Source organism: Polyodon spathula, chromosome 4 (genome assembly GCF_017654505.1).
Source record: "Polyodon spathula isolate WHYD16114869_AA chromosome 4, ASM1765450v1, whole genome shotgun sequence".
NCBI classification, from domain to species: domain Eukaryota; kingdom Metazoa; phylum Chordata; class Actinopteri; order Acipenseriformes; family Polyodontidae; genus Polyodon; species Polyodon spathula.
Genome location: NC_054537.1, coordinates 42,731,353 through 42,753,219, shown reverse-complemented (window position 1 = coordinate 42,753,219; position 21,867 = coordinate 42,731,353). Strand labels below are relative to the sequence as shown.

Below are 21,867 nucleotides of genomic sequence, written 5' to 3'. Positions count from 1 at the left end.
GTACGTGGTTATATGTTCGATCTGAAGTCCTGATTCAAAAGATTCTCCACACCGTCTGAGCTGAAAGTAGAAACAGTCTCCTTCTGTCTGCTTTGTCCTGGTCCTCTTCATGGGATACAGGCTGGCAAAAAAGGTTTCTCCGTAATCAAGTATCAACCCCCCGGTATTTGGAAAAAAAAAGTTTCAGGAAACAGTCCGCAGGTGGCTCGCCAATGAAGTAACTTAAAAAAAATGATGGTGATTAAGTAGATTCAAGAAAATGCACAGAGTCCTTTTCTTCAGTCAGTTGCCAGGTTTATTGAAATATGCAGGGAGTCTGGTCCCAGGCACAGGACAAACAGAATACTCAACAGTACAATGTTTGCATGACATTAAATACCCTTCTGTATAGATGGTCCACCTCCCCTTTCTCTGACACTTAACCAATGGTCAAGGTAATTTAATTTATTGTGTGAGTGTTAATGTGTGTGTGTGTCTGTGTGTGTAGTCTAGTGTGACAACCTCTGAACTCAGTGCATTCTTCACACTCCTGGAGACAAAAGGTCCATACATCTGCCTTTTGTTATCTCCTTGCGACCCCCTTTGATGCCAGTGGGATTATCTCTTTTGATCTCTCTGAAGTCTTTAGAGCCTGTTCCCTTCTAGTCCACAGCATTGTTATCTCGTTAGCTTGCAGTCATTGTTGGGCAAGAGTTTGTAGACGCAACGTCTCTATCAATGGTTAGCAGTACATGCAATTTGAACCAAACAGTCTGTTATCTGTAATATTAGTCTCTTTTCAGAAAAGAACACCAGTATAGCTCTGCCAGTCCACATGCGTCGCAAACCCCTAATCAATTCTCGATCCATATTTTCCAACAGTGTCCAGGACTGCATTCCCACCACCCCTGAAGGCAGAGCAGACTGCACCCTTAAGGCAGAACAAACTGCAGCAATGCAATCCAGTCCAACCTATCCTCCGTTTATAATGGGATAAATAATCAGAGGAAAAACTTGCACTACATACTAGGTGATGGCGTGCAAATATTCAATGTAGCATATGTCTTCCCACACAGCAATGGGGACCATGACCACTCAACACTGTAGACCTGGTGGATGAATATATATGTGATCCAGTTATTATTAGCAGCTACAGAAACAGGAGCAGAATGAAGAATCAGAATATAGGCAGCATGAACTGCATTTAATGAAAGCTGGATAGTGGTGCCAATTATGGTAAAGGTTGATTTCGCCCCTGTCCACACTACATAACCAATCTTGAGAATCATACTCAAAAACATTTTAATTAATCCAGATCAAAGCAGCCACAATGAAGTATCGTTTCATGTTTAGTCAGGTTTAATGCATACACACACTGTTAAACTAGTTAGGTTACAGTTCATAGCAGCACAATGAACAGTAGAAATGAATAAGAAAGTATCCCACCATGCACTGTATTTTAAAATAATGTGTTATGCCTTCACTAGAGGTGCATATTGTTAAAAAGAAATTAAACAAGTATTTTGGAAAAAGTAACACACAGAGACAAGGTGGGTCCTTTAAACAAATTAAACTCAGAAAAAAGTAATCTTTGATTTTACTCTCATATCTTGCCTGAGCCTAATTTTGGTCCCCTTAATTCCGTGAATTGTTCATCCCCAATCCTCACATTTCATTTTTGCAATCTCTATAGAAATATATGGAGCATAACATAGTTTATGGAATTCTATAAAGAATGTCAAGATCTCCATAGACTTTTTTATAGATTGCAGTTTGATTAAATATTAATGAAAAAAAAGCAGGGAATATACGTAGTGGCTTACACAGCTAAATCCCTGTACGACATCAAGGTGTTAGGGGAAGGAGGGCACAGTTATTTATTATTGCATCTTGTCTCTGACCATGAAACACTTTTCTATAGGACTGGCTACTTAACCCCCCAATAACTGGGCACATCCATTATTTCTGAGCATAGCCTCAACCCATTTAATTTACAAATTAAGAGTAACTATAAAATCTGAAAAAATGATTGTCAGAAATTGAAGGTAATATATTTTAATATGTATTTTTATGTAATTTGCCACAAATGTTGCTAGTATCTGTTATATGCTAGGGTGTACTGATGAGAGGGATAGATATAGTAAGTTCTAGATTAGATCAACAAAAGAGCAATACTTGAATTTCAGTTAACCGTTTATCATAAAAGTAAAAAAAAAATACATTAAACCACTTATATCTGTAGATAGATATATAGCCACTCTGTGTTAAATATTTTGTGTGCTTCATAAAAAGAGTAAAAACAAAAATTGGCTGAGCTGAGCATAGGAAGTGTAGCACAATGCAAAACCTGAATATTTAAACATACTTGTATACTAGGTTGGTTTAAAAGAGAATACTTTTTTGTGATCTTTTTTCTTTATTTACAATACAAATATATATATATATATATAATCACAGAAAAAAAAATCACCCTCCCTCTTTCCCCTAGAAAGACAGTTGGATTGGACTGGAAAGAATTCCTTAAGAGAAGTATTTATTTAGTTATAGCTGCACTCACAATGCTAAAGCATCAGCGTTCCAAATTCACTGAAGGCACAAACATAAAATTTAAAATAGTGGAATCAATTTTTTTTCCCTGATTTATTTATTCAATGGAACAAATAATAAAAGACATCATGTATAATGATAGCCAACAATTTTTTCATCACTATATATAATTTTGTCTAATTTTGCTTCATTAAAGTCGTTTGAAACCTGCTGCTGAATAATATATATATATATATATATCACACAACACACACACACACACACACAGTGGCTTGCGAAAGTATTGACCACCCCCCCGGCATTTTTCCTATTTTGTTGCCTTACAACCTGGAATTAAAATAGATTTTTTGGGGGTTTGTCTCATTTGATTTACACAACATGCCTACCACTTTGAGGATGCAAAATATTTTTTATTGTGAAACAAACAAGAAATAAGACAAAAAAACAGAAAACTTGAGCATGCATAAGTATTTACCCCCCCAAAGTCAATACTTTGTAGAGACACCTTTTGCAGCAATTACAGCTGGGGGTATGTATCTATAAGCTTGGCACATCTAGCCACTGGGATTTTTGCCCATTCTTCAAGCTAAAACTGCTCCAGCTCCTTCAAGTTGGATAGGTTCCGTTGGTGTACAGCAAGCTTTAAGTCATACCACAGATTCTCAATTGGATTGAGGTCTGGGCTTTGACTAGGCCATTCCAAGACATTTAAATGTTTCCACTTAAACCACACGAGTGTTGCTTTAGCAGTATGATTAGGATCATTGTCCTGCTGGAAGGTGAACCTCCGTCCCAGTCTCAAATCTCTGGAAGACTGAAACAGGTTTCCCTCAAGAATTTCCCTGTATTTAGCGCCATCCATCATTCCTTCAATTCTGACCAGTTTCCCAGTCCCTGCTGATGAAAAACATCCCCACAGCATGATGCTGCCACCACCATGCTTCACTGTGGGGATGGTGTTCTCGGGGTGATGAGAGGTGTTGGGTTTGTGCCAGACATAGCGTTTTCCTTGATGGCCAAAAAGCTCAATTTTAGTCTCAACTGACTAATGTTTGGGGAGTCTCCCACATGCCTTTTGGCGAACACCAAACGTGTTTGCTTATTTTTTTCTTTAAGAAATGGCTTTTTTCTGACCACTCTTCCGTAAAGCCCAGCTCTGTGGAGTGTATGGCTTAAAGTGGTCCTATGGACAGATACTCCAGTCTCCGCTGTGGAGCTTTGCAGCTCCTTCAGGGTTATCTTTGGTCTCTTTGTTGCCTCTCTGATTAATGCCCTCCTTGCCTGGTCCGTGAGTTTTGGTGGGCAGTCCTCTCTTGCCAGATTTGTTGTGGTGCCATATTCTTTCCATTTTTTAATAATGGCTTTAATGGTGCTCCGTGGGATGTTCAAAATTTCGGATATTTTTTTATAACCCAACCCTGATCTGTACTTCTCCACAACTTTGTCCCTGACCTGTTTGGCGAGCTCCTTGGTCTTCATGGTGCCGCTTGCTTGGTGGTGCCCCTTGCTTAGTGGTGTTGCAGACTCTGGGGCCTTTCAGAACAGGTGTATATATACTGAGATCATGTGACAGATCATGTGACACTTAGATTGCACACAGGTGGACTTTATTTAACTAATTATGTGACTTCTGAAGGTAATTGGTTGCACCAGATCTTATTTAGAGGCTTAATAGCAAAGGGGGTGAATACATATGCACGCACCACTTTTCCGTTATTTATTTTTTAGAATTTTTTTAAACAAGTTATTGTTTTCATTTCACTTCACCAATTTGGACTATTTTGTGTATGTCCATTACATGAAATCCAAATAAAAATCCATTTTAATTCCAGGTTGTAAGGCAACAAAATAGGAAAAATTCCAAGGGGGGTCAATACTTTCGCAAGCCACTGTATATGTGTGTGTGTGTGTATATATATATATATATATATATATATATATATATATATATATATATATATATATATATATATATAAAATGATGTCTCAATCCTAAAATTATAGGATGATGCAAAATTTTGGCTATAGATGTAATTAAAATATTATAGGAAGATCCACATTTGCTAACAATTATAACATTGCCAATATGTGGCATTACTCCTAATTCAAATGTCTGTTTAAAATTTGTTTGGTATCTTGCACAAATACTGCTTCCCATGCATTTCAATGTATAAACATTTGCATAAAAAACATGAATGCCTTATAGCTACCAGGACAACTTTTTGTGCTACTTCAGAACTGCAAGCAGTTGACATTTTCAGTCGTCTATGTCCAACCAACGGATGAAGGTTTCATCTTTTTAGGATGTTTACTAAAGCGAAGCTTTCATCTGGTGCAGTGCAAGAACACACACAGGAACACTGACACGTTGACTTTACAACAACAAAATCAATTATATGCCCAACTCTACCATCACTCATCTCAACGGTGTAGCTGTTTCTTTTCTTTGGACGCAAATACTGACATGATGTGCACAATTGTTTATTAATTCAACTGTTTCATACAGTCTGTGCCCCAGTAGTTGTTCTATAGAGATTCTCTATAGAGTTTTTCTCTATAGCAGTTCTCTACATAGAGTTTTTAATCTAGAATTCTATAGAGAGTCTCTATACAGTTGCTCCATAGGGGCAATTCTCCATTTTAGTTCTATAGAGTTGTTTTTTTTTTTTTTATATATAGAATCCTAATGAAAAATGTCATAAGGTTACATTCCCCATGATAGTTTAGCTCTCTTAATTAAACCTGCCTTGGCTTTTTCAGTTTTTGAGACAATCGCAGCCCTTGCTGCAGAGAGTAATTACATTTAAAAGCTCTGTCAAATTCCAAGAAACAAATGGATTACACACATTGAAATCGTTTATTGCTGGCCTTGCATTTACTGTATAGCAGAGTTCTTTCTCGGTGTTGGCAATTACTTTTAGGAGCTTCTCACTAGGAGTGGTTACACTCTGATCCCAAAGTCACACGACTAAGTCCTGTTTATCCTGAATGTCCTTACGAACAAACTATAGCCACACTTTTGTACAACATACTCCGCCCTCTGCCTCCGATTGCTTCACAGGTGCCGTCAATCAGTAATTTTCATTTTAATTTGTTTCTTTAGCTTGTCAGTCACATGCCACCCCACCTCCCGAATAGCAGGTTAGGTTGTGCTATAAACTAATTCAGCTGATGGGGATCTGGCACTTTTAAGTATGTTAAAGTTTGTTTTCTATCTTGTTTTGTTATAATTCCTATATGACATCCTTGTGTATACATTTGCGCCCGTGTAACACAGGCTTTTTAGTTTTTAGTCATGACTTTATTGTTGTTTAATTGTACAATTTAGCAACTTGTAAATACGACCCACAGCTGTCTGGTTTGTTTTCTCACGTCAGTACTGGTAATTTAGTATTATAATGAAGTTATCATCAGGTATTGGGTGGATTGGTTCATTATTAAAAACAAACGTAGTGCAAAAGAAAAAAAAAAGTGTAATTTTGTTTTGTTCTGCACAACTTCAAAGTGGTTGTTTGTTGTATTTTGTTTATGTAAGCAATTATTTAAATGCCACTTTTTAATGTATTTTGTGTGTTAGCTGTTGCGAATTGAGGGCATGTTCTTAGCTGTCTCTTTCCTGTAGGATTTAAATGTAGGTTAGTACTTTCAGTTACTAGAAAATGGAAGTGGGTGTTGAAAACAAGCTTCTGTCATACTGAGGAACTTTATCAGTGACATACAGCTTACGTATGTGAAACTGAAAAGCAGTTATAACTTATTTTTTTCTAGCTGGTGCATGATCATATAACATCGATAAAGACATGAGGAATATTGATATGCAGTTAGAAACATGCTGAAATAACGAAGTTTACGTACTGGGACATGTTGGTAAAGTTTTTGTTTTTAGTGTTTACTTGCACTATTTGATGCTGATGCCCACCATTTGCTAAAAAAAAAAAAAAAAAACAACATTTGTATACATATTAAAGATTGTTACTACAAAATAACAGAGGTGTTTTTCCCATGGCTATACTTATACTATAGATTACCCTGGTTTTCCATGTTTTTTTTAATTATTTTTGGCTTGTGACCAGAAGGTTACCGGTTCAAATCCCACCTCTGCTCCTGACTGACTCACTGTGTGACCCTGAGCAAGTCACTTAACCTCCTTGTGCTCCATCTTGCAGATGAGATGTTAAAACAGTGTCCAGTATAAATGGTGGTCCACTTTGAAAGGTGCTGTATAAAAATAAAGATATTATTATTGCATCATATATTCTAGTTTTATGACCTTTTAACTTATTTGACTAAAGATTTGATCTGTTTTTATAGATATGACATAAAAAAGGACTGCAGGAGAATTCCAGAAGAGACTGCAATATTGAAATATTGTGGCACATACACTAACCCCACTTTACTGTACTAGGTTTGCAGTACAGTAGAAAAAGAGGTTGAAATCTTCAAAATATTTTTTATTATTTTACATTTTTCAATAATTTTTTGCGAGGTGTAGCTCATATGAAAAAAACATAATCGATCCCACAACAAAATAAATTATATCACTGGAAATAAATCTACTTAATGGATTTCTATAGATGTATTGGGGTTTAATTTCTGATTTAAGGTTCCAAAACTAGAAGCGCTTAAACACAAAGTGTTCATATTCATGACCAAATATGGTCATGCCGCGTAGGCAGCAAAGGGTTAAATAAATTGTATATCTAATTCACTACACTTTTGTGATCTAAACTCTTCTCAGTTTATCCAAACTTATGTCTATAAGTTGTGTACACTTTTAAAATATTTATACTTGCATATATTTGGCTTTTACAGTGACTGCGTAAAGGTAGATGAAGGTAGATATATATTGCTCTGTGGAGTGTTGTTTCTGAAAAGTATACAGTTTTGTGGTTTTTATATGTGAGGGTTTGCAGTATGTCATTGATTTTTAGTCATCAGACTTGCACAATCGTGTGGTACACGGAATAAGGAACCAAGAGTTGAAAAATGTCATGTCACCACTCAAAGTAAAATGGCGGAAATTCTACCCACCTATTTGTGTCAAGACTAATAGACCTGCCAACATACTTGTAACAGGAATCAGCAGTGCTAGCAGCAGGTACAGAACTGAAATACTAAGTGTACTGTACCTGTAGGCAGCAATACCATGTCTTATCCCTCTGTTAAACATTCTGCACTTAAATTGGATTTAGTTTGTTTATAGCAATGTAAAAGTAATCACAATGCAATGCAGCTTTCGGGCTACAACCGACACTCTGTGCATGTGTTACTTTGAAGGTGACGTGATTGCACAAATATGATTGGCTGTATGTGGGGTCATGTAACTGATGCTGCCTTGAGCTATTTTGTTGGTTTATTACTTGTCACCAACATGTCAGCTATAGCATAACCCTAACCCAACTTCTGTAAATCGGTTAAAACATTTTTATACAAATGTATTTTATTAAAAAAATGACAGCCTTAGCACCAGAATCGAAACATCTATGTGATTTGTCAAAACATCTGTGGTATTGTTGTTTTGACAAATAATATTAGTTTACTACGCAGACATTTAAAACATGGTTTTTCGCAAGGAGTTGAAACTACTGTGGAAAGAAAAAGCTTCCTTATTAATGATTTGTTGTGCAATTTTGAATCACTGCAACAACAAAACGTATCCACTATCTAATTCTCATGAAGTTTAAAATCCGTAATACTGCATTTAACATAGTCCTAAATTCTTCCTTTATATAAGCTTTACCTTCTCTTTATACCATTTTCAAATCATTTAATTTTTTTCATACCAATTAACAGTTTTTACAGTACATACAATTTACTGCAAGTTAGCCTCTGAGTTAACTGTCAGAGTAACAACATTTTATTTTACTGTATTTCTTCTCTGTTTTTGGAAGGACTCTCAGTCTTTTGTAATAGCATGATGATCTGCAGACTTAGAAAATGGTCTTATGACATCAGTCTGCAATTATTATTAAATTGCTTTTACCAGACATTACAACTGTCAAAACCAGTGTGTTGCACTGAAGAGAAGATAATCAGCCTCTTTTATCTGACTTACTGGCTTATTTTCAACTTTGATCGAAACAAGAAGTGTTTTCCATACCCAGATTAGTTTGAGTTTAACATGGATAACGTGATATTTGTTTTTATTAAAATGTAAAGGCACTGTAATAAATACTCAGAGCCACATCTTAAATGGCTCATTAGAGAGTTACATTCATTCCAGCTATTACTGTATGTCGCTCTATCTAAGTTTCATATTACATTTACTTTTGCAATGCAAGGACAGCTTGTTCTAATGTGAATGCGAAAGCAGAAGTATCAGAGAATACGGAACACAAACAGGTTGCTTTGAAGGGCGTAAAAAGTTACTGAAACCCTAGGCTATTATGTTATTTATAATAATGACCCCAGTTGGGCTTGCCTGTTACAAACTAGGGACTGTTTTGAATTTGATTCTTGTTTATAGCCTGGTAAAGAAAGTGATGTTAACCAGTTAATAATCAAGCTAACACATGGTTTTACAATATAAATTCATCATTTTATAATATTTCATTTTATCTACTAAGACTAGCATTAAACTTAACTCCAATATAATATACATTGGAATGCAAAATCAAATTGAACTTAACATTTAAGATTCTTCAATGCTGCCAGTAGGAACAGTTATAAGGGTATTATAATTGGTCAGGGGTGGTACCAAACCCCCTATAGTTTTCATATATTTACAGTTGTATGTAAGGGCAACATGGCTGTATTTAATTTTCAACAGGGGACAAGGTTGCCTGGCCCTGTTGGTATACTGTATGTAGGAATGTAACCAGCCTGGGAGCCCACTGATAGGTAAACAGCTAAATTTCTCCTTGTTATCCTTCTGTTATTGGGTTATTTTACTGTCACTTCATGCTGAGCATGGAAGTGGTTAGTGAGGTGGCAGATGTGATTACTTTTGGACAAGGTTTAGTGTGTAGGTGGGTGTGATATAAATATGGCTGCAGCAATTTAGCAGAAAGTAGCTGTATTCAGTCAGTGTATTCAACTTATTTGTTACAGTTAGAACAATAAAATAAAAACTGAAATGTGTGTAAATGTTATATACCATTCCCTTGGCTGCACAAATTCAGTCTGCTTTTAATGGTTTTAAACATGTGTATATGTCGTAGGGGGTCACCACGCACGAGCAACCCCTGTAGATTGGCCAGGCACCTACCGGTAAGCTGCCCAGAGCTGCGTTGTCCTCCAACACTGTAGCTCTGGGTTGGCTACATGGCAGGCCTGTGGAGTGCAAAAAGCAGTCGACTGACGGCACACTTCGGAGGACAGCATGTGTTTGTCTTCACCGTTCCCGGTGGTGAGCTGAGCTTAAAATGCAATTGGATATGTCAAATTGGGAGAAAAGCCGTATAAAATTAATTGCCGACTACTAATATATATATATATATATATATATATATATATATATATATATATATATATATATATATATATATATATACATATATGTATATATACTGACTGAATAAAACATACGTTTTGATTTTGCACATCAAACAATCCCAATCAACTTGTTCCCTACATAGAATCAGTCCCCTCCTGTGGTTCTTGCTTTACAGATGCTTGTGTTGTTATTTTGGAAGAATCCATCACCACCAGGAAAATAGTTCACCCTGGATAGACATGACCAGGTCACACTGCTATCCACGGTAAATCCAGCAGATGTAATACGCCATCCTATCGCTGCCTTAGCTATGCAATAAGAGACATTCACAATGGAACAGGCTCGTTGCACCCATCATACTTTTCTGTGTGATGGGTCCTATTACTGTAGCTTTCTGGACATTTATCCAGCAGATACTGTACCTTGTCAGCCCATTGCTCATGTCACCTAACTGATGTTTTTATTTGAAAAGGGTTAAGTTCATGTCATATTGTTTTTGCTCATGCATTCCTGTTTCAAGCTATGCACGCTATTTCTTACAGTTTCTTCTGATGAACAAGCAATCTAGTCACTAAACAAAGGTCCTGACATATCAACCAGAGATTGTTCTGTGGAAAAGATTGTTTGCTGCCATTGTATGATTAAATTTCAGAGATGGAAATAAGTTTACACATTCCAGGTTTTAATATGATCTTGATAAGAACAGTGTACAGGTAATAATCGCAAGTGTGTCTTATTAAACTCATAGCAAAACCAGGATTGGATCAAACTTCTATGCAATGGAAGCCTTGTTTCCGTGCCTGAAGTGGTAGGTAACTGTTGATTTATAGGTACATTTTTTAGTAAAAAGAAAAAAAAAAAGTATTAGTGAAATGTACGTGTTATATCACAGATTTTTTTGTTAAAATACATTATTTATATTTGCAATTGCAGAACCAGGATTGTCAGGTAACTATTATAGATTTTGTCTGTTGTTGGGTTGCTAATGTGTTGAACACCACTGTTTCTCTGATTCAGCAGAATTTGTCAGTGACATCGTGAATGTATGAACTTGGACGATGGCTGTGTCAGTGGGCGAGAACCAGCTACAGAGGATTATCAGAGATCTGCATGGTATAGTATGACTCCTAAACTAAACTGCCCTGTCAGTACTGTTTCACATATGTAAGAAATGTTTTTGTGTGGGTACAGAGCAGTGCACTAGACTGTTTCTAACCTCTATTGGGTAAAGATCATAACCATCTCTTGTCATTTCACTATGAGCGCCATTTCTTTCTGCCAACACAGTTTCACAACTGTCAGTATTATAACAGTAGTGCAAGAGGAACCAGTATATTTTCTAATAAGTCTCAAAGTTGTGGTAATCATCTGCAGCTGTGCAGTTCGTCAGAATGTGGGGGCTTCCTAGTGGCGCATCCGATAAAGGCACTCTACCCAGAGTGCAGGATGCACCCTATAGCTTGGAGATCGCTGGTTCGAATCCAAGCTATGCCACTGCCAACCATGGACGGGAGTTCCCAGGGGGCAGCACACAATTGGCCAAGTGCTGCCCAGGCGGGGTAGGAGTTAGGTCAGCTGGGGAGTCCTTGGCTCACCATACACCAGCAACTCTTGCAGCTGGCCAGGTGCCTGCAGGCCGGCCTATATGCAATTCAGAACTGCATGGTCCTCCAACACTGTAAGTTCTGGATATGGCTGCACAGCAGGCTTGCAGAGTGGAAAAAAGTGGATGGCGGACAGCTGACGGCATTCATTTCAGAGGACGCGAGTGCTCGTCTCTTCCAAGTCAGTTCGGGGGTTGCAGTGATGTGCCAGGTTGAATAATAATTGGACATTCCAAAATTGGGAGAGAATACAATTAATACAATAATTATACAATAGTGTTTGGAATGCACATTTTTCTAAGAACCACTAGACTTACTGTATTGTAAAACGTGAGACAATTTTGCATTTGCATAGCTTTTGGTAACCAATGATAATAGCTAGAGGGATGTAACACAATTTTTGTTCCTGGGTAGTAAGTGTTATTTCCTAATTGCTTATGCCTCAAAACTATTTCCAATGGGAAAACGGGCAAATGTGTGTCTTTTCACTTCTAAATCTTTTGTAGTCATTTTTGTATCACTTTAGTATAAATACATGTTAATTTGGATTCATATGTTGTTTTTTTCTGACTTTATGTGAACGAAAAGACACACATTTGCCCATTTTCCCATTGGAAATAGTGATATTTTGAAATATCACTGTCCTGGTCACAAAAGCAAAGTTTGTGGGGAATAATAGCCATCTTCTATACTTTTGAGGCATAAGCAATTAGGAAATAACACTTACTACCCAGGATCAAACAAAAAAAAATTGTTACACAGTGTTATTTGACTAACTTATACTACCTTTTACAATTTCAAAAAGGCATTTGCTTTATTTTTAAATGTATTTTCTATGTTGCTCAGTTAAAAAGTAAGTAGCAGGGTTCTGAAAAATATAGCTCCCAACTGTTTAAAATAACATACCTGTAATTTTTCTTTTCATTGTTAACAACTTTTTACACTTCAGTTTGTTTCAAAGCTGTTTTTAAAATGACTTCTCTAGTGCACTGGGGTTTGAGATCTTGAGATCTCTAAATCACTGCAGGAAGAGCGATAAAAGAAAAAAAAAACAACATGACACATGCACTTTTATGTGCCGTATCACATCATGGATCATTATTGCTGTGTTACCTGTTTGACAATGGGGGCAATAATCCATACACTATCAGTGTACTAGAGTGGACATTTTGAAAAAAGCTTTGAAACAGACTTTAAAGTTCTAAGTGTAAAAAGTTGTCAGGATGTTAACAATGAAAAGAAAAATGAGAGGTATGTTATTTAAACAGTTGTAGCAACACATGGGAACGAGTAATGCTATATTTTTCAGAACCCTGTTACTTACTCTTTAAGTAATGTTGCTTAAGTAAATATACAAAAAATGATTATTGTTATTATTTTTTATAGTTCTTTATCAGCACAGAAACGTAAGTTAGCAAGCTGTGAAATGAAACCCTTCTATACTCAAATATATAGTTACTATGTGGTAGAATATAACACATAGTTACTATGATTCAGTAAAAAAAAAATATCACTTTACTCCTGCTACATGTCAACTTTCCATCAAACTTAAGTTTTGCAGTAAGAATACGGTATACGTATATTAAACTGAATTATAAAACAGAATGTTCGGATGCTGCACGCTGATTGGCTGCCGAGGGGTTTTAAACAGTGCATAAATATAGTTTAATGCACGACGGAACTTATTTTTGTCTAATTACAGTTCGATTAATAAATTATCAATACACAACATCTTAAACGCAACAGAGAGCCTGAGTATATTTTTTTTTTATTACTACTCTATTGTGCCTTATTACTTGTTTTTCTCGATTATTTTCGCTAAAAGCAGTATATATATATATATACAATGGCTACATTTTTAGCTGTGTTTTAATGCTATTTTAGCCATTTTGGCTAGTTATCCCCTGCCGTGATATTATTGTGTGTGTTTTATAAGTGGGATAACACACTCCAGGGCTTGTGTTTTATAGGGGCACAAACCCAAAATAAGGCCATTCTGGTCACACACACAACAAAAAAATCCAGAGAAATAAAACAAAATAAAAAAGTGTACCCGCAGTACCATCTCCCTCCTGGTTTGTGACCATGACACTGTAATCCCACTTCTTATCACCATATTTCGACTAGCATGGCCTTTTTTCGGGTTCGTGCCCCTATAAAAACCTGACCCAGAAACCAAAACTTCATTTTTTAGCACTTTATTTGCATACTTTTATTTTAAACAACAAAGATAATCAAAAACAAACAAAACAAAATAAACACCTAGCTCTTCCTAGCATTTACTACATATTTATGTAGGTTCCCTGACTAACATGCAGGACAGCTAAGCTGTTTACCTGGCATAAAATACAAAAATGCACAGTGTTACAAAGAAACGGCTCACACAGTACCTTTTCACACAGAATACGACACACAGTCAGGCTTTTCACACAGCAGCCACCCTGAATGAACCAATTAATAATTAAAGAATTAACATAAATTAAACAATTTAGGCCGGCAGGGAGGCTTTTAATCCTGTTCCTGCCACAAAATGTTCATCTGGCTCAGCTGATTGTGCTCCTTGCCTTTCTTGCCTTTTGTTTTCAAGATGCAGTTTCAGCGCTGAGCAAGGAATATACAGAAAATGGGGAACCAATCACTGATGACAGCACAAGTCTACAGAAGTTCTCATACAAATTAGAGTACCTGTTACAAGTATGTATTTTATACAGAATGTATTTTCTGTAGTTTAAATGATTATTTGAATAGTTACTTTAGAATATAACAAAGTGATTATGGAATCACTCAAATGCATTTTGCTTTGTATTTCCATTGACATACATACAGTGTTGTGTCAAAATAGTTGATAATTGTTTTTTTGTGATTTAAAAATCATGAATTTGGTTTGACATTAAACTGTACATTTGTATGGGTGGGACAGGTAACAAAAGAATGGGGAGCACTATATGTAATAATTGAGATGGTCAGTAGAACTAAGCTACCATTTTGTAATTTTGAGATATTTCAACATACCCCAGAGTTAGAGGAGTGCTAATAGAGCATTCAGGAATGTGACAAGTGTTCTACACCTCCTCCAGAGTTAAATCTGGAATGCTAGGTAGCCAAATGGTTACAATTATGGTCCTGCATGTAACACCTTTGTTTTTCTTATAAAACTAAGATTCACACTTGAATTCAAGATCAATTCAGTAGAGTACCACTAAGCATAAACTAGTATTAATTATAATTTTTCATTAAAAAAAAAAAAAGTTTGACCAGAAGGAAAAAACAACATTTCTGGGTACAAGAAAAGACTACTGGGATTACTTCAGTGAATGTCTGGCCAAGATAAAAGGAGCGAATGACGGAATCCGGTTTGTGAAGTCTATCCTAGAGGTAAGGAGATCTGATGAATGAATTACGCGTAATCAAACACATGTCTGATCAGGAAAGGTCAGGAAACCGTTCGGGTGTTGCCACTGTATAGCTGTTTTTTGGTTTTTTTTTCCCAACAACTGGATCTGGTATTTAAATACAGCAAACTAAGTAGGTAATCAAGTTATTTCTTATTCGCATTACTCTTTAAACAATAAAACCTTAGCATAACACATCATCAAAAATATCTGTATTTAAAAGGGATGGCCATCTAGTAGTACATAGCTTGTTTATTAAATACTGTAACATATACAAAATAGAAGTAAATCACTGTTGCATTAGTTGCAGTTTATAGTATTGGTTTTTAACTGGTTTTCTGTTGGATAGTCTGTAAGAACATAACAATTACATGCTTCCTAACTAGTCAGATTCCTCTGCTGTAGGAGATTGTGTCAATCTAAGTTGAATAGGGAACAAAGAGAAAAAAAAAAAAAAACAGTCCCTTCAGCATAGTGAGCAATGTTCAGTAAAAGGAATACATCTAAATTAACTACTTCAAAGACTTTATTTATCACAGCATTAACTATCTTATGCAAAAGCATCCCTTTAACATGTGTCACTTGTTGTGTGAGATGATTTGTACAAATAAAAAGTCACTTATCTATGCCTAAATAGAAATATGAGAGTACCCTGACCTACACATCACTTGCTTAAAAAAGTTTTTTTTTTTTTTTTTTTTCTAAAAAACTTTTTTTTTTTTTTTTTTTTTTTTTTTCTAAAACTACCCAGCAGCACAACTATGCTGCAAAATATTGTGCATTCTGCACCCACTCTCCCCACTAGGAAAGGTAGGCTGTGGCTCCTGTAAAAATATATATATTCCTATATATTTTGTACATTTAATATACGTTTTTCTGTAGTTTCAATGGTAAACTTAGTAGACACGGTGAATTATAGATGGTACTGTAGGGCTGTAACAGTCTAGGACATTACTATACACCATTCAGCAGAAATAAAAAGGATAAAGTGAAACCATGGTGAGGATTAGTCAGTGGAATACAATAGGTAGTGTCTGGCAACATGAAAGGTAATTTGCAAAATAAGGTCCTATGTCAATAGCAATAAAAAGAAAGCACAAAGTAAGTGCAAGATAGACATTTTGTTTAATTTAAATGGAAATTACCTGTATCTTTCATTTATATGTCTATCTTTTTCATACAGAATGGGTTGTCCTTCACAGTCTGTCAAAGCAAAATCAATTACACCACAACTATACAGTAAACACAGGCTGATTAGTTAGGAATTTTTCATATATGTATTTTTTTATAAAAATAAATAAAAGTGCAATATGGTTATAGCATTTTCTATGTGCAGTGTTGCCGGTAGATGGCTATATGTAAGTAAACAGTGAGTAAAGTAAACAGTGAGTTAAAACAGATATGGTAAAAGGTTTGTGGACGTGACTTATATTTGCATTTATCAAATGTTAGCACAACTGGAACTATATCCGTGTAGGTAGAGGGTGTTTGCACATTTAAGAAGTCTGATGCACTCAGAATGGAAAAGAAAAGGGAAACTAACAACACCCTCAACCCCTTTTGAGGATTTGTCCAGTCTGCTTCACAAAAGAACTGCAACATTATTATTAGTTTATTTAGTAGAGACCTTTATCCAAGGCGACTTATAGAGACTAAGGTGTGTAAACTATGCATCAGCTGCAGAGTAACTTACAACATCTCACCCGAGCACAAGGAGGGTACGTGACTTGCTCAGGGTCACACAGTGAGTCAATGAATGAGCTAGGATTTGAACCGGGAACTTGCTGGTTACAAGCCCTTTTGTTTAACGACTGGACCACACAGCCTTCTAACACAAAAATATAAATAAAACAGCTGAAATAATCTCAGGGAATCTAAGCGTTTTAGTTCTGTATAGTTGAACTGCCTGAACTTTATTTTTTTTTTTTTTGCTCAAACCTTTAATTTACTTGTTAATCATTTTGTTTTTTTACTGGAAGGTGAAATTATACTAGCATAGTCTTTCTTAGCCAGCCCAGTGTATTGGCCACTCGCACAGAACAATTGACTGGATTTCAATAATGTAGTGTAATAATAATTTTAGTGTAAGAAGTATAACAGAAATATACAAGTTTGTAAACACAGTAGTCTTGCACAGTCCTGGGTTACAAAACTCCCCCTGTATGCGGGTACAATTTAAATGACCAGTTGTCTACAATTTTAGCTATCAGGCCACGGTTAAATATACTCTGATTTTATCGCATTTATCCCAGCATGATAAATGCTAAAAAAAAATAAAAATAAAAACAGTTGCTGTGATTGAGTCTGTATGAAAGAACTCTCACCCAAGTTTTTTGGAATTCACCTGCTTTATTGAAAAATATTACTGGAATCAGAAACTCTGAACAAAATGTATTTGAACTGAGCTATTATCGTTGCTCAACTGCGCTTTGTTGTCTTCTGTCTTTTCACCAGTCTGCATCACTTGCATGGCAGACTTCTTTCTAACCCCAGTTTCTGCTGTTATATGTTGTTGTCTTCTGCTACTTGCAGTTAAAAAAAAAAAAATAATAGAGACGTGTGATTATGAATGAATAAATAAATAGATAAATAAATAAATAGAAACTCTTCAGTCTACCCGGCTGGTGTGGTGACTGTGAGTGTGTGTCTTTTCTCTTACTGTGCTTGCAGTTAAATAAATAAATAAATAAATAAAACAAACAATGTGTGCCACCTCCACCGGGGCCTGGTTCTACCTTGGTCTGCTGTTGAGTAGAGTTCACCGGCTGTCTGGCCCACCCACCTCGGTGCGTTGCCTTCAAAAAAACCAAACAAAAAAAAAGAGAGTACTGTCTAAAATATTACTGTTTAAACTAAAGCACCATTGCCTACCGCAGCTCTTGAAGCCTGTGTTCCACTCCGGCGTACGCTACGTGCTGCCCCGGTCAAGTGACTGCACGCAGTTCAGGCTAGGCACCTGTCCCCAATGCCCTCGGTGCTTGCACCGTCAGTGCGCGGTATCCTCAATCCCTCGATGCTTCACTGCCCTTGGTGCTTAGACCCTCTGTACCTTGGTGCTTTGGCACCCAGGCACTCTAATGCTCAGGTGTTTAGGTTCCCCTGGTGCTTTGGCACCTACGGGACCTCAATCCCTCTGTGCTTTGGTGCCCCTGGTGCCATGGTGTTACGCACACTCGCCATTCGGAGCCTCAGAACCTCTGTGCTTAGGCACCCTCAGTGCCTCGGCGCTCCAGTTTTAAATGGCATCCACCCATGGCACGCACTGTGACCCGGACAGTCCCAATCCCCACTGCCCTGCTTGGCAACCTGAGGCATCGCTTTCAAGCTGTTTTGTTCCAGTTAATGATACAGAAAGTATTTGTCCTGTAGTAAACTATATGCATGCGTTTATATGTAAAGAATGACTAAATGTACAGTATTAAAACAGTGCTCTTTTGTTCACCATTAGTTTTCTTTCTTTTTTCTTGCACTCGTAATGTGCTGTCATAGACAAACGTGAAACTGTTTATATTATGACCCGCTTTATAGTACAAATTATTCCTGCACAGCAATCATGATGAAAAGCGGGTTCATCTGTATATGAATAACAAACTAACAAATAAATAAATAAATAAAACCTCAGATAAAGAAACACTTCCACAAAATCTGAATAACAAAAAATAACAAAAAATGTAAATATGTTCTTAACCTAAAACAAAAAACAGATCAAACAAAAAACAGAGGTGCGACCTATAATTGAACTAGGATCTGTAGTTGTAGTCCTGAGAGCTACACATTATACATGTACGCAGTGTGGAATAGTGGTTAGGACTCTGGACTGTTGACCAGGACACTGCTGCTGTACCCTTGAGCAATATGTTGCTCCAGTGAAAACTCAGCTGTACAAATGGGTACCAGAATTTGTATGTAAAATAACAAATTGTAAAACAAAAATTGCAAAAAAAAAAAAAAAAAATATATATATATATATATATATATATATATATATATATATATATATATATATATATATATATATATATATATATATATATTGTTATTAGTATTATAAATAGGTGAGCGCACCATAGTGCTGACTCACTGAACTGACCTTTATTCCACATACCTTATGATAAATACCTACCTTTATTCATAGACCCGCTGGAACACTCGGTTCCGAAGTTCCGTTTGGGATGAAAATGATGCACATAATAAAACTAAGTGAGTATAGCGTAATACTACCGAAAAAACCTACCCAACCGACCTTTAAATACCTTTATTAATCAGACAGTGTTAGAAGCAAATTTCAACTGTTTGACACAATGTTATAAGATTCATCACAGTTGCAATTAAACATTGTTACTAACATTGTAACTAAACATAGTTACAATGTACATTTTTTTTCTGTAGGTTCTTTCTGGCTTGGGAGGTTACATTGTAACAATGAATCTTGATTAATCTTGTAACATTGTGTCAAACAGTTGAATCAAGTTCAAATTCTGGAAGCTGTTTATACAGTTGGGTTTTTACTGGAGCCAAAACATATTTCCGTCCAACCGCCAACCCCAACATTTTCATTGTCAATAGAATAAATACCGTGCGCAGCTTCAGACCTGTTGTCACCCACAATTTGCACTTTTTCATGTGGGAAGTGAGATATGCTGGGTATAGTGAAACAAGTCTGGTTTGGAAAACTACCTTAAATGGACATGTGAATTAACAGTAAGCTGTGTAATAGATGGCTGTGTGGTCAAGTGGTTAAAGAAAATGTCCTGTAAACAAGAGGTCCCCGGCTCAAATCCCAGCTCAGCCACTGACTTACTGTGTGACCCCAAGCAAGTCACTTAACTTCCTTGTGCTCTGTCTTTTGGGTGACATGTTGTTGTAAGTGGCTATGTAAGTCACACACCCTAGCCTCTTTAAGTCACCTTGAATAAAGGCATCTGATAAATAAACAAATAATAATAAAGTAGAGCTATAGTCATACTCCCGTTGAATGTGTTCTAAAGTTGCTATGTAAAATAAAAAAAAAATAGGTCCACTCTAAGCCCATAATGATGCCATCCAAGTTCTGTACAAAAGAAGGCAAGCAATACCACCTCACACACCTGAATTAATCATTTAAGTCATATTTTTTAATATGGATGTGTAAAAAAAAAAAAAAAAGCAAATTTGCTGTTAGAATTTAAAGATAATTGTAATGTTTCTGTTAAATCAGAATTGTCTGCACACAGTGTTTACAGAAATATTTGTAATTTGCAGGCAGAGGCTTAGCAAAGTGGTAAGCTTGCTGTTGAAACAAATCTTTTAAACAGGTTGTAAATGTCTTCCTTTTGTTTGTTCCTTGGTCTAAAGCTGAAAACGTCTCTTGGTAAAGGAAGGGCTTTTATTCGGTATTCTCTTGTACATCAGCGACTAGCTGACACCCTTCAGCAGTGTTTGATCAATGTAAAGGTCACAAGGTAAGGCAAAGGCAGAGCACTGTAAAAAATGTAAAGCTTTGTTCTGAATCAATGTATGATGTAAATGGATGTAGCTTGTGTTAGTTGACCTTCAACCATGTGTTGTACAGATTGACTCTAACTTGGAAGCTTTTTAGTATGTTCTCTGTATTACAACATTAAAAAAATAAAAATAAAATATGTTACATCAAAGGAAGACCTGATTATAGTTTAGTGCCTTTGGTAGCCATTATTTCCCCAAATAATAGATGTAGGTTAAAACTGTTTTCCAGTTAGTATACTGAGAGAAAGCAGAACCTTTTTGGCAAGGTTTCAAGTAGGTAGTCGTTTCTAAAAAAGTTTTATTTGTTATGCATGTGTTCTTGTGTATGTTGCTTTCCTCCAGTGACTGGTATTGTGCACGAAGCCCTTTACTGAAACCTCACCTGAATGCTGACATAATTAATCACCTGTACGAATTGAATGAAATTCAGTTTGACATAGCTTCGAGGGGTCATGACCTAGATGCTGCTTGGCCAACATTTGCAAGGTAAGGTAATACATATGTTCATTCTTTCAGCCTTTAACATCAAACATTGTGGTAAGACCATTTAATATCAGTAATGGGTTACCAGGTGATAAAAATATTGATAGTTGGGTAACTTAAGCAAATATTTTATTAAGGGCCTCGGGCTGGGTGTTGTACCGTGGCACCCCCCCTCCCCCTTCCATGAGAACAGTAGTTTAAACTTGAGACATTAAATGCAATATACTGTAGAAGAGGAAGTCCTGATAATATTTTATGCCTTACAGGAGAACACTGGGATTGGTCAATTCTCCAACCCACGTCTGGAAACCACCAAGTCGCAGTTCCAGCATAAACAGCTTGGTTAGCAGTTATTCACAGGTAAACACGTTGGCTCTGAATTTAAAAAAAAAAAAAAAAACTTCTGCTTTTCTTTAATTTTTTCCAGCACTCTGCTAGCCAACCCACATTTCTGCTTAGTCATATACAGTGCACCCTTTGTTGTAATCCCACCAGTTAGTTTCTTCCAAGGTAATTCTGCACTTTCTGTGACTTCTTAAAGTTAAAAAAAGTCCTTTCATTTTGTTGAGACTCCATAGAATACATTGCTTTGTGCAGAGCAAAAAGAAAAATATACCATTGCACAACATGACTTTAATTATATATGCATTAAGCCTCTGACATTATCGTGCACATTAAAGTATTGCTCACAATACATATAGCGTGCACTGTATGGTATGTAAATTTGCCAAATACTGTGCATTCTCTGTTAGTAAATGGGACACTAAATTTAGATTTATCGCACATGTTAGGTTCACTACTTTAAGTGCACTCGAACTCAAAATTTAGTGCCCTTTCATAAATAAGGCACAGAAATTGTTCAGTTCTGTATGTGGCAGAATTTTGGGGGGGATTCTTTTTTTTACAACAATTCTACAGTTAAATCAAACATCATGTACAGCCA

At 36.3% G+C, this 21,867-nt stretch overlaps 1 protein-coding gene across 2 annotated transcripts in view; it reads left to right on the top strand.

Annotated features, from left to right (window-relative positions):
- The first annotated feature begins 5,655 nt into the window (after nucleotides 1–5,655).
- Nucleotides 5,656–21,867, top strand: part of LOC121314557 (FYVE and coiled-coil domain-containing protein 1-like) — a 56,083-nt gene continuing 39,871 nt past the window's right edge. Inside the window, exons 1-7 of one of the 2 annotated variants that reach the window (XM_041247955.1) lie at nucleotides 5,656–5,718; nucleotides 10,982–11,074; nucleotides 14,153–14,259; nucleotides 14,815–14,940; nucleotides 20,292–20,398; nucleotides 20,784–20,927; nucleotides 21,191–21,284. In XM_041247955.1, the coding sequence (XP_041103889.1) occupies nucleotides 11,020–11,074; nucleotides 14,153–14,259; nucleotides 14,815–14,940; nucleotides 20,292–20,398; nucleotides 20,784–20,927; nucleotides 21,191–21,284 (633 nt within the window). In that variant the 5' untranslated portion in view covers nucleotides 5,656–5,718; nucleotides 10,982–11,019. Of the gene's footprint in view, nucleotides 5,719–10,978; nucleotides 11,075–14,152; nucleotides 14,260–14,814; nucleotides 14,941–20,291; nucleotides 20,399–20,783; nucleotides 20,928–21,190; nucleotides 21,285–21,867 lie in introns of both variants that reach the window. The other variant, XM_041247956.1, reaches the window with a different exon arrangement.